The following is a 14,063-nucleotide window of genomic DNA, read 5'->3' as shown; positions in this document are numbered from 1 at the left end:
TTAACATATATGATTGTTTTACAAAAAAAATTTTTATTAAAAAAATATTTAATTAATTTTAAAACTTATAATATAAAAAGCTACTAATAAGTTCAATAACTAGTAACGATATGAATAAATATAAAATATTAGTCTTGACGCAAGCAGGACGTAAATAAAAGGGGATGCCCGTTATCTTGAAACTAATTAAGTTGGCGGTAGTTTTCTAGTTAATACTGGCGTGTTCACTTTGTAGGCTTAGAAGCTTTTTTATATATAATAGTAATTTTTTTAAAAATAAGGTAGAGCTGTATAAAATTTTATTATTATTTATTTATTTTCTGAACTTTTTTAAATTTTTTATTGTAATTAAAACTAACCTTATGTATGTATTTATTTCATGATAACAACTTTCTAAAGAACAGAGTAGAGCTGTGTATAGTTAATTATTGATTAATTATTTTTAAATTCGTCTTCAATTAATGTATGGTGATTAGAAGGAATCAACTTATTTTTGTATTATATATAATAAATTATTAATAACAAAGTAAAGTTGTGTATATCTTGAATTTTTACTATTTTTTTGAACTCAATTAATTTATGCTTTGTGAATAAGACGAAATCAACTTATATTTATTTATTATATAAAAATAACCTTTTAAAGGACAATAGAGTTATGTGATTTTCTATTATTGATTATTTATTTATATTTTTTACTATACTTTAACTTTTTTTTTATTAATTATTTTTAGTGTTTACTAATTAATTTTTAAATTTACTATTTTTTAAATCTTGTGACCTTTTATATTTATTAACACTTGATAATTAAATGATTTAATAATTAAAAAATGGTTATATATAAGATTTAGCTAATTTTTAAGAGCATTATTCCTTAATTTACTTCTCATTTTATACAGAAAAGAATATGAAGTCTAACTCTCAGCAAGTAAAAGTTTTTCTCCGTTGTAGGTCTCTTTGCAATATTTTAAGATTTTATTTTTTTAAAGTATTTATATTAATAAAAAGTCGACATTTAATATTTATTTAGAAATTTAGTGTTTACGATTTTAAAATTAATAAACGTTTTTTTTGACTTTTTTGTACTTCATTTAATGGTAGAAAATTACTATTATAGTAGTAAATACGAAATATGCAAATTAGATAACTAAAACATATATTTTAACTTAATATAAAGTCTTCATATTAACTTATTTGTAAAAAATAAGCAGACCCTAAATTTAAAAAAATTAAAAAATAAATGATTATTTTTAAAGATTAAACTTTTCGTTTAATATAAAACTATAGCTATGGAAATATAACTTTTCAAAACAATAAGTATATAAATTTATAAATATAATTTTGAGGTAAATATTAATAAAAAAAAGATGAATTCTTTTTGAACTTATACTTAATGTTACTATTATCTATTTTTACGTGTATTTGATTTTTTAGTTTTTTTCAAAGATAAAATTTATCCCGAAGTTAAAGATTTGATGGATAATTTTATATTTATTTATTTATTTATTTTAATTAATAAAATAAACATTTTTATAATTTTAAAGGCCACCACTAAAACGCGAGCTTTCTTCGGGCCAATATCGAAGCGTTGTTAGCTGTAATGTGGTAATTTTTTTATAACTTGAGATTTTATTTTTTGTTAATAATTAATTTGTATAAAGTAATCTTTTTTATAAATTAAAACTTTTCCTATATAAACCCTTTATAAAATAATTTATTATTAATTTATTGTTTTAGTAATCTATTTTTTGTTCTTAGGAATTAGAAATAAATTTTTTCAAAAAAAAATAATTAATCTTTATGAATTTAATTTTTTTTTGGTCGGCCAAATTTATAACTTTACTTAAATAATTTATTTGTTTTTTAATCTTAAGAATATTTTTTATAATTTATTTACTGGCATTTTGCCTTATTAAGTTTATCGAAGAGAATTTCTAAAATAAAATTTAAATATTGTAAAGTTTTTATTAAATTTTTAAAGTATTTCATAAGATTTTTTTGAAAATAATAGTTAATGTATAATATTTTATTAACAAAAGAAATATTTTTGTTGAAAATTGAACTTCGATAGAACTTTTAATTTATCAAAATATTTTTAATATTTTTAGCTTTTTTAAAAAAAGCCAACTTGTTAATTTTTATTTACTTTACTTTGACAAACTTTAAATAGAGTCGAACTTTTTTTAAAAAATTTAACTTTTTATAGTTTTCTTGGAAAAAAATACAAAATTAAATTTATATTTTCTAGAAAAGTTTTTAGTTGTTTTTACTTAAATAAATTAAAATTATATGAAAACTTTTAACTTTTTTTAATATTTTGTTAGGAAAATGAAATAAAAAAATTATATTTGTTTAGAGAAGTTTTAGCTTTTTACTTAAATAAACGTCAAGTATATGTAAAAATTTATTCTTTTTTAATACTTTTTTATGAAAAGAATAAAATGTAAATTTCTATTTATATAAAAAATTCTAGTTTTCTTATTTGCATAAACTTAACATAAGAAAACATTTTATATTTTATAGAAAAGTTTTTGGTTTCTTTTTTTACTTAAATGAAAATTTCAGTTATAATTATTTATTAAAAAGTTTTTAGTTTTTTTAATTGAATAAATTTTTTATATATATAAGCACATTTTCATTTATAAACTTTTTATATATTTTTTAAAGAATGAAAAATATTTTATATTTATTAATAAGGAAGTTTTTAGTTTTCTTACTTAAGTGACCTTCTCTTAAATATTTATTAACGGTTTATATATTTTTTTTCATTCTTCAATAAATATATATTGATTTATAGAAAAGTTTTTAGTATATATACTTGAATGAACTTTCAATATATATAAAAACTTTTTATTTTTATATAATTATTACTTTTTTTTAAGAAATGAAAAACCTATTTATTTATTTATTAAAAAGTTTTTAGTTTTTTTTATTTGAATAAATTTTAAATTTATATAAAAACAAAAAGTTTTTATATAATATAAACTTATATATTTTTTTTGAGGGGTGATATTTATATATATTTATCCATAGAATAGTTTTTAGTTTTTTAACTCGAATGAACTTATATAACTTTCTGATTTTTAAACATTTTTTAACTTTTTGTATTTCTTAGAAGACTATTTATATATTTTTATTATTTTTAAAAGTTTAACGAGGTTTTTTATAGGGAAGAACTTCTAATGTAATTACTAATAATTTCAAACTTTTTATAATTATTAAAAAAGAAAAAAATTTTATATTAATTTTTTTAAAATTTTTTAACTTTTAAAACTTAAAGTTTATAAAAAGAATAGAGAAATTAACTTTTTTTTAGTTTTTTTAATGTTTAATATTAAATAAAAATTATTTTTATTATAGTCTATAGTATATAATGAACGTTAATGATTTTTATAAAACTTTGAACTTTTATTTAATTTATTTATTAATAATATATTTATATTAAAACTCATCAACTTTTTTAAGAAAATTTTAAGTTTATACTAATAAACTTATAACTACAAGAATAATTTGTACACCATTTCTTAGTAGTACATTACACACTTTTCGGAAAAAACCAAAATATTTAATTTGTTTAGCAATTAAACTATTTGATATTATATTTTTCAGGAGATTTACTTTTTTTTATAAACTTTTTATATATTTTTATATATAATTTTATACTATTTTAAAGAGAGAAGCTGAAAGTATTTAAGTTTATAGAATAGAGAGAAAAAAAATTATAATTATTTTTATAATAATAAAAATTTTATATTTAAAAACAGTTTATAATAATAATTATAGATTTTTTAAGGAAGCTTCAATATCTTCAGTATTAAATATTGAAAATTTATAAGAATTTAAAAGTTTTTATACTTTTTTTTTACTTAAGGATATTTTTTTTAGGAACGACCGAATTCTGTAAATATTCGTGTTGAACGGGACGGACAAACTTTCATTAAAACTTTTGACTTTGATGGCGTGTTTAATCAAACTGCCAATCAACTTGATGTGCTAACCTCCACATTTTTTTATATATTAAAAAAAAATTTTTTTTTTAGTTAGAATTCATTAATTTTGTAATATTATTATAAAATATACTAACCGTTTATATATATATATATATTTTTTAAGTTTATGCTTATTTTTAATTTTTATATAAGATATTATTTTTATAAAAAAAACTTTATTTTATATTTAAAAAACGATTTACATATGAGAAAAGTAGAGTTTACTTATAAAAATGATTTATAATGGAAAATATTTAAAAACTTGTTATAAAAAAAGAAACTAGCAATTATTAATTTTTTTAACGATAATTTTCAGACTTTTTTTTTATATGAAAGTTTTAGTACTTAATTTTTTATAAAAATTAAATTGTTTTAATTTTTTTTTGTTTTATACTTCATTATTAGAAAACTTTTTTGTTATAAAAGTGTATTATTCGTTTGTTATATAACAAGAAAAAACAACCAAAAAAAAATTCTGCGGTAAGTGAAAGTAAATATAAAAGAATTAAAACATTTATATAAAGAAAATCAAACTAAAATCATAATTTATGTTTTTGTATAACCTTTTTTTATCTTTATAATATTAGAATTATTTTTTAATATTATAAAAAATATTATTAGTTACTAAAACTTTTTCTGTTTCTATTTTTATAATAATTTTTATATTTTGAAATGACTATAATAAATTATTTACTTTAAAGTTTTGTTGATATTATAAAAAATTTCATTATAACGAATATGATTAAAGTTCTTATTTTTTTTAATATTTTCGTTTTCTCTAATAAATTAGTATTGTTTTTTTTTAATTTAACTATTTTTTTGTAATAAGTTTAATAGAATTTATTTATTTTAAATTTTTTTATAGTTATTCTTTTTATTTTTATAATAATGTACGGCCTTATCTGCAATACAGTAAATCTTTTTACTTTTGTTTCTATAAAAAAAAATTATTAAGAATTATTAAAAAAATTTTTAAAGTTTTTATTATTTTATAGTTTTTTAAATAATTTCTTTTATAGTTTATATTATATAAAATATATAAGTTTTTCTAATAAACATTATATAATTTATAAAAAAACTAAAAACTAAATTTTTTATGCTAAAAAGTTTTATTAAATTATTTTTTAAGTTTTTATTATTATTAAAATACATTATAAGCATTTTATAATGAATTTTTTTTAAAGGTTTTTATATCTATTATTCTTTTGAAGAAATTGTTAATATTTTTATAGCACTAATAAAAAGTTATTGAATAATAATATCCGTGATTACTGTTAATAAAAGTAATTATAATATGTATTTGTTTTGTTTTTTTTTAAGTATAATTATTTATAATGTCATTAATAATATTTTTAATATAACAATAATAAAAAGTTATTGAATAATATTATTTTTTATTACTATTAAAAGTAATTTTTTATATATTTTCATTAGTTTTTTGTTATTTTAAATAATAACTTATAATATTATAAAAAAAGTAAATGATAATATTTTTATAGCAAAAATAAACATTTTTTGTCTACTACTAATTATTATTATCAATAGTATTTATAATATATCTTTTTAAGTTTTTTTTATAAAAATTTTTTATAATAACTTTTATTAGCTTTATATATTATGTATTCTTTTCTATACTATTTCAATTTATATATAAATTTTAGTTTGTAATATTTTTACTTTTAAAATTTATAAATGACTTATTTTAAAAGCGGTTTTTTTAATATTATTTTAATCTTGTTTTATAAAAAATAACAATAATTATTTTTTATATATTATAATAATTTTTTTTAATAAATAATATTGGAAATTTTATTTTTTATATTAATATTTACGTTTTTTTATAAAAGGTGTATAAGAGAGTGGCTGTTCATAGCATCGAGGAAATGTTGAAAGGCTATGACTGCACTATTTTTGCGTTAGTACAATATTAATAGCAGTAATTGTAGTCATAATTGTGATAAGAATAAAATGATATTAGTATAATGCTAATAGCAACAATGACGATATTTTTTATAAAAAAATAATAGTAGATATGTTAATACTAGTAATACTAGTAATAATAATTGTGATGATTATGATAATAATAGTATATTAATAATAATAACAATATTTATAAGTATATATAACTTTTGAACCAAATCATATAATAAAAAATTACGTATAGTAATAAATAATAGTAATATTTTCAATTTATATAATAATTATATTTATTTCTGATAATTATAATTATATAATCATAAATTTAATATATATAATATATTAATTATGAAATAATTAATTATAATAACTTTATATATTTTTTAATAATAATATTTATAATATAAACAACTTATGAAATTTTTTGATAATAATAACTTTATATAGTAATTAATAATAACATTTATAAATTATATTGATAAATATAATAATTAATATATTTGAAGTATTATTTATAATAATAATATTAAGGACTACTGAGTGTGTGTAAGTGAATATATTTATAATAGTGACATAAAAGTTTAAAGTTTATTTTTTTTTATAATAAAATTAAAAAAAGGGAAATGTAATAATAGATGAGTTTAAATAGTGAATTACTTGGGAATTTTTTGGTTATAGATATATTAAGTAATAAATAATAGTATATTAGTTTGAATTTTCTTTTAGTATAGAATATATAAAAAGTGATGCTTTACAGTTTACTTATAATAATAATTATAATAAAAAAGAAATAGTTATCCTGTCATGAAGTTTGAATTACATAATAATTATAAATAATATTAGTTAATATATAAAATGATGATACATTTTTAAATAATATTTTTTTTTTTATAATTATTATTAATATTATTTTCCTTATTTTGTTATCATTATATTAATATATTATTATAATGAAGCTATGGACAAACGGGGACGGGAAAAACATATACAATGGAAGGACGTCCCTCGCGAGAAACTAAATGGTTTTTATTTATTCCATTATAATATACTTCTTAACCAATCCCTGCTCGTTATTTACTTTTGTGATTGGAGGGACGTCAACTCGGATGCTGGTCTTATACCACGTGTTTGCCAGCATCTATTTGAGGAGCTCGAGAATATCGATTCAGAATATTCTGTTCAAATTTCCTATGTCGAACTTTATAATGAAAAACTGCGAGATTTGTTGAGCCCGCATTATTCAGAACTGAAACTTTTAAACGACTCAAAAGTATATATTTTATTCTTTTTATTCATAATAATCAATAATATCCTATATTTTTTTATTTTTTATAATAAAAGTATTTATAGATTTTTTATTATTTATACTTATAACTTTTTATAATATATAGTATTATAATTTTTATAGTGAACATTTATTGTACATAATAAAAGTATTTATATATTTTATTAATATAATAACTTTTTTGAATATGTATTTTTATAATTGCTACAATACATATAAATTATATATAATAAAAGTGTTTATATATTTTATTATTATATCCATAACTATTTAAAAATAGAAATTTAATATTACAATATTAATAATAACTAGTAAAAGTTTGTTTTATTGATTATGTTATTATATTATTGATAATAAACTATTTAAAAATATATATTAATTTTTTTTATAACATCAATAAATAAACTATAAAATTATTACAAAATAGTGATAGTAGCTATTAAAATTGCATTGGAAAAATAAATAAATATAAAAAGAAAAGTATAATTATATTATTAAGTATAATAAGAAATATTATAAAGTAAAATAAAGGCATGAAAACGGAATAAAGTATGAATTATATATATACATTAAGGAGAATAGTAAATGAACTTTTTTCTTTATTGTATAAAAAGCGAATGTACAAATAATAGAGAAAAGTTTCATATTTATATTTAAAAGTATAAAAAAATTATAAATAGAACATAAAAGTAGAGTAGTTTTAAAGATAGATATTAAAATATGAATAAGAATATTAATAGTATATAAAAAATTAAGAAAATAATAGGGGTAGAACAGTTTTATATAAGAAGTTTTAAGATAAAATAATAAGAGTTTTAATATGAGAATTATATAAAATATAATAAAAGATAATGATAGTATAAGAATTGGAAAAATTTTAAAGAAATAATGAAAATGTTTATAGAAACAATGAAAAGGTTTTTAAGTAAGAATTATAAATAAAAAAGTATTGAAAAGATGAAATAATGAAAGTAGGGTAGGAAAAAAAATAATGATGTTGATATCTTGTAAATAAGTAAAAAACTAAAAGTAGGATAGTTTATAATAAAAATTTGTTGAAAGAATATAATGGAAAAGTAAAGATATAATGAAAAATAATGAATGTAGAATTGTAAAAATATGAAAAATATAACGTATTAAATAAAAGTACAAAATTACCAGATTCTTATTTATTATTATAATTATTATATTTTTAATAATTACTAATTATTTATTATCTATATTATTACTATTATTGTAATTTTTGTTATTTTCCTTATAATTATAGTTAATCATTATAAAAATGATCATTATTTTCAGGGAAATGTTATTATTGAAGGCGTTGAAGAAGTTGTTGTGCATTCAAATGAAAATGTCTACGACTGTCTTGATGGTTGCTGGAAAAGAAAAACAGCGTCCACCAAGATGAACGAAAATTCGAGGTCCGTGTTTTTAATGACTTATATAAAGAAGTTTATTTGTTTACTTTATTAACAATTTTATAATTATGCTGATTGGTTGGCGTTAAGGGATTTTAAAAGTAATAGAAAAATAGTCATAATTTTTATTTATGTATGGTAATTCTACTACTAATAATAAATATAAATATAAAGCCGCTCTCACACAGTGTTTACCATCACCACACACGTGAAATCTCGCAATTCCGGCGAGGAGGATATTTTAATTACAGGTTATATTCATTTCTTTCTTAAACAAATTTTTTATATCGTTTTTTATTGGTATAATTTTTTCAGGTAAACTTCATTTGGTGGATCTGGCGGGAAGTGAAAACATTGGCCGTTCAGGCGCTACTAATATGCGTGCTCAAGAAGTTTATTATTATTATTATTATTATTATTATTATTATTATTATTATTATTATTATTATTATTATTATTATTATTATTATTATTATTATTATTATTATTTGTAGTAGTAGTAGTAGTAGTAGTAGTAGTAACAATCCATTATATCCCCAATTTTATACTAATGAAACTTAAGTAATAAATTTGTAAGTAACATTTTTTCCCGAAATATTTTCAATTCGTTGTTTTCTTTGACTAGGCTGGCAAAATCAACAAATCACTGTTAACTTTGGGCCGTGTGATCACTGCGTTGGTTGAAAAAACGGGAAGGGTCCCATACCGCGATAGTCTTCTTACAAGAATTTTACAGAGTATGTCAGCTTTATAATATTTTTAATGTTATTTTCGACCAATCATTATTTATTATTTTAGTGCTTATACTTAACCATTCATTACAGAGTATTTCAGCTTTATAATGTTTTTATTACTCTTGAACTTCCATATTATTTTTGACCATTTTTCTTTAGTATTTTTAGTTCTTTGTTTTTACTTTTTTTTATTACTATAATTTCAGTGCTTGTATTTGACCAATCATTATTAATATATTTTTTGAGTAGTTACCTTTTTAATTTTTTTAAATAGCCAATATTTTTTATCAGTTTCACTAAATAATTTAATATTTTTTGAGGGATTTTTGCTTTAAGTATACTTTTCATAATTATTGTTAGCTTTCCATTAAAACTTTTTATACTTTTCATAATATTTATATAAAAGAAGAACTTTCATTGTTATAAACATTTATTAAGTAATTTTAGTAAATATTAAGAAATTCCTTTGTATATTAATATTTGATGGTTGCTTTATTACTTGTTTTTGTTTTTCTAATACTTTTTGTTCTTGTTATTATCTTTTAGGGTTCACTTATTTTTTATGTATTATTATTATTAATTTTTTTTACTTTTTTATTTATTTATTTTACTTAATTATTATTAATAAAATAGCACCTTTTATTCTTTTTTTAATTTTTATTATTACTAATAATTTTTACTTTTTCTTTATTATTTGTTTACTATTTTATCTAGTTATTATATTATTATTATTTTTACTTAATTTTTACTAACTATTACCACTAATTATTACTATTACTTTATTATTATTAATTTTTTCCATTTATTATTAATTATTACTTTTACTTTGTTATTTATTCATTTTTTTACTTTTTATTATTATAATATCAGATTCCCTGGGAGGAAAGGCAAAAACAAATATTATAGCTACTATTTCTCCTGCTCATATCAATTTAGAAGAGACGCTGAGCACGTGCATATACGCCAGTCGGTACTTCTATTAAACATATCATACTCCACTTTTAGCCAATCATTAAACGTTTATTTGGAATCTAAATAAATAAATCGTTATTGATTCATCATACTTTAAAGAAACTTTCATCCACATGCTTTCATATGCGCGTGCTTCTTGGCATAAAAAAATTGTTTTATTGTTTTTATATTTTATTTATTTATTTATTATATTATCATCATTATTAATACTTTTTAATAAACTTTTTAGCGCAAAATTTATCGAAAATCAGCCGGAAGTTAACCAGACGCTTACTAAAAAGGCTTTAATAAAAGAGTATACGATGGTTTGTTTTTGCCAACTATTTTTGTATATATATTCATTTCTACAATAAATATATGAAACAGAATAAGAATAAGAATAATAAATAATAATAATGATAATAATAATAACATTCAACTTTTTATAAGATATTAATTGGGGTACTATTTTTTTACTTTACTAGAAAGCCCCGTTAATTGGCTTTTTCTAATAAAAGTAAAAACAAAAAAATAAATAAGCATATTTATGAAAATAATAGTGATATAAATGTAATCATAAAAGAAAATTTTTTTAAATAATACAATGAAATTTATCAACTTTTTAATAAATATAAAAAGTCGTGTTGGGTGTTTATGCATCCCTAATTGGGTAACATTATTACATACCATCTTTTTGCGCTTTAAATGGTTCTTTTTTCTAGCTATATTATGCGTATAGGCTTGACTTCCATATACTTATTATTCATTGTTTTCTCAAACACATTATATACTTGCATTATATGTATTTTATATTTCTTTATAAAAGTTTTGATTATATAATATTTTATTTATAACAATTATATATAAATCATTTTTTATCTAATAATTATTATAATATTTATAACGTTTTTTTATAGTTATTTAAATTTTTTTATAAATTTTGATTAAAAAAATAATGAGTCCTTAAAACTGTACCTTGTTTACTTATTTTGGTTCCATATAATCAATTTATTGGTAAACGTTACTTTTTTATATTCTTATGTCTATTGGTTAATATATTTTAATTTTCTATGATTCTTCTGTTTGTATCGTTAATTTTTTTTTCACTTGTAGATTATTGAAAGGCTTCGGAAGGACTTGTATACCACGAGGTCTAAAAACGGGGTAAGAACTCGTCACTGCTACCTGTACTAATATGAGCCCTTTATCGTATTAGTTGATGCTTTAAGTGACATTTAGAAATCACAATTTGATTTATTCAGTATTATTTAATGCAAACATTAGCTTGTCCATCACGCTTTATTGTCCCAAACATTGGTTGGGAGCTTTTAGTGACATTTTAAATTACATTTTGGTATTAATAGTATTAACTGATGCACTTTAAAATAAAATTAACCGTCAGTCACGCTTTTACTATTAAGGAAGTTTTAATATTATATTACAAAAATTTGAAAAGCTGGAATTAATGTGTTATTGTTTTTCATATTTTTACGAAAAATAGTAAACTTCCAGTAAAATTTATAGTACTTAATATAATTATTATTAGAAAGGTTTCATTAATAATCATGACTTCGAATTATTTTTTTAATAAATGCTTTCGATAATTTATATTTTTATTTTCTTATTATGTATTTATTAAGTCTATTTATATTTTTTTAGAGAATTAATAATTTTATAGAAATATTAATAAACGTCATTATTATATAATTTCTATTGAATCGTTATAAGTTTGATAATGAGTTTTTATATAATTTTATTATTTGTATTATAATTATAACGAATAATTTATATTTATTAATAACGAAAAGCTAATCTATAATTAAAAAAGTTTAATTGATAATCATACAAATTTATTATTTATTATTATTATTTATTCAAATTTATTTTTTATTACTGTTTACTATTATTTTTTTTAATATTTCTTATTATTACATACTCAAAGTTGTGTATTGTGATATATTTAGATTTTATTATTATTACTGTTATTATTATTTACTTTAATTTACTTATTATTTTACTACTACTATTATTATTTAAGCTTTATTTATTATTATTCTCATTTTTACAGTTTTTTTAAATTTATATATTATTATTTTTATGATTCCTCTAAATTTATTCATTCGTTATTATTATTTATTCAATTTTGTTTACTATTATTATTTTTATTTTTATACTATTGTTTATTTAGACTTGTTTATTATTTATTTACTATTATTATTATATTTTTTAACTTTATTATAATTTTTATTATAAACTATTCAGATTTACTTATCATTAAATTTAATATTTTTATAGTTTTATTGATTATTATTATTAATATTAATATTTAACCGGATTTACTCATAATTATTATTTTATTTAATCAGATTTTCTTAATTATTTATCACTTTTATTATGATTATTATATATTTATTATTATAACTATTCAGATTTATTTATCGGAAGAACGCTACGAAGAAATAATGGGCCAACTCGCCCAGAAAGATCACGAATCGAGCACGCTTTCGATTTCTGTTTCTTCCTTGCAAGGCAACAACAATAATAATAGATATTAAAATATATAAATAACGTAATAAAAATTTATAAAAAGAATAAGAAAAATGTATAAAATAACATAGAAACCATAAAAAAAATATAAATAAACGTTAAAAAAAATAATTAAGAAATAAAAACGACAAAAAAACTAAAAAATAGACATTATATACAAATAATAAAAAATAGAATAATCAGAAAAATTTTAAAATATAAATATAAATAAATAATTAACAAGAAATGAGAAACTATAATAAGAAATATAAATATAAATAATATTAAATAAAAATATTTAAAATAATTGAAATTAGTAATAAATGAATAAATATAATATTATTACTTAAAGAAAAGTAGTAAATAATAAAATATATATAAACAGTTTTTATTGTATAATTATGAAGATACTAATAATAAAATACTGAAAACTTAATAGTTAATAAACTTGCTTTACATTTTTTGGTGCAAATCTATTTCTATTTTTTCTAGAGTTTTTATAATGAAAAGAAGTAAATTTATAAAAAAGTAATTATTATTATTTTGTGAAGTAATAAAAGTTTTTTTTATAGGGAACTGAATTTTTGTAATAATAAAAATTTTATAAAAAGATAATTATTTTATTATAATATTATATAGAAAAGTGCGATGAACTCACGAATGCAAACTCTTCACTTCGCACTGAACTTCGTGAAACCTTAAAAGAACTTAAACAGGGAAATAAAAGAAATGAAGAGCTTTCAGAAAAGTTATTAGCAAGTCAAAAGGAACTAAACGTTTCTAATATAAAAATAAACGAAAAAGTTAATATTATTATGATTGTTGATGTCACTTTCACAATAATTATTGTTAAAATTTTTTATTTCTACTATTATTGATGTTATTATTATTATTACTATTATAATATTATTATCACTATTATTATTGATAAGATAATTTATATTATTATTATTCAGGAGTACATTATTACAGTACAAGAAGAAACGGAAAGAAAACTTCGCGAGGAAACAAAAGCGCTTCGAAACATCATGGATTTGCTAAAAAATGATCAGCAAATAGTATATTCAGCTTGCGAGGAACTAGCCAATCATCATCGAAAGCAAATAGCTGTTATTCGGCGAGTGGAGGATTGTCTTTATCGCAACGCATCTTCGTTATTACTATAATTTTATATCTTTTCTTATTAGTTTAATAATTATATATTTTTATATTTATTACTAGTTTAGAAGATTCATTAAAAAACTTT

At 18.0% G+C, this 14,063-nt stretch overlaps 1 protein-coding gene across 1 annotated transcript; it reads left to right on the top strand.

The window, feature by feature from the left end:
- Nucleotides 1–200: 200 nt before the first annotated feature.
- On the top strand, nucleotides 201–13,983 carry LOC135119730 (kinesin-like protein KLP2). Its single transcript, XM_064044123.1, has 17 exons — nucleotides 201–281; nucleotides 897–948; nucleotides 1,542–1,602; nucleotides 3,883–3,987; nucleotides 5,834–5,901; nucleotides 6,860–6,925; nucleotides 6,996–7,173; nucleotides 8,488–8,609; nucleotides 8,781–8,857; nucleotides 8,922–8,998; nucleotides 9,232–9,343; nucleotides 10,211–10,310; nucleotides 10,542–10,617; nucleotides 11,405–11,455; nucleotides 12,721–12,820; nucleotides 13,457–13,620; nucleotides 13,774–13,983. The coding sequence occupies exons 2-17, from the start codon at nucleotides 905–907 to the stop codon at nucleotides 13,981–13,983; spliced, it is 1,611 nt and encodes a 536-aa protein (XP_063900193.1). The 5' UTR covers nucleotides 201–281; nucleotides 897–904.
- Nucleotides 13,984–14,063: the final 80 nt, after the last annotated feature.

The sequence above is a fragment of the Zophobas morio genome, unplaced genomic scaffold (genome assembly GCF_036711695.1).
Source record: "Zophobas morio isolate AGI-343-1 ecotype UQ-CSIRO unplaced genomic scaffold, CSIRO_AGI_Zmor_V1 ptg000300l, whole genome shotgun sequence".
Lineage (NCBI taxonomy): Eukaryota > Metazoa > Arthropoda > Insecta > Coleoptera > Tenebrionidae > Zophobas > Zophobas morio.
Note: the sequence above shows the minus strand (reverse complement) of the source record. Positions and strands in the feature narration are given on the sequence as shown.

What these genes read in the sequence shown, in the direction of transcription:
- LOC135119730 (XM_064044123.1), top strand. Translation starts at nt 905, where the DNA reads ATGAAGTCTAACTCTCAGCAAGTAAAAGTTTTTCTCCGTTGTAG. An exon ending in GCGTTGTTAGCTGTAATGTG is followed by an intron (nt 1,603 to 3,882) that starts GTAATTTTTTTA and finishes TATTTTTTTTAG; the next exon opens with GAACGACCGAATTCTGTAAA. An exon ending in AAGATGAACGAAAATTCGAG is followed by an intron (nt 8,610 to 8,780) that starts GTCCGTGTTTTT and finishes ATAAATATAAAG; the next exon opens with CCGCTCTCACACAGTGTTTA.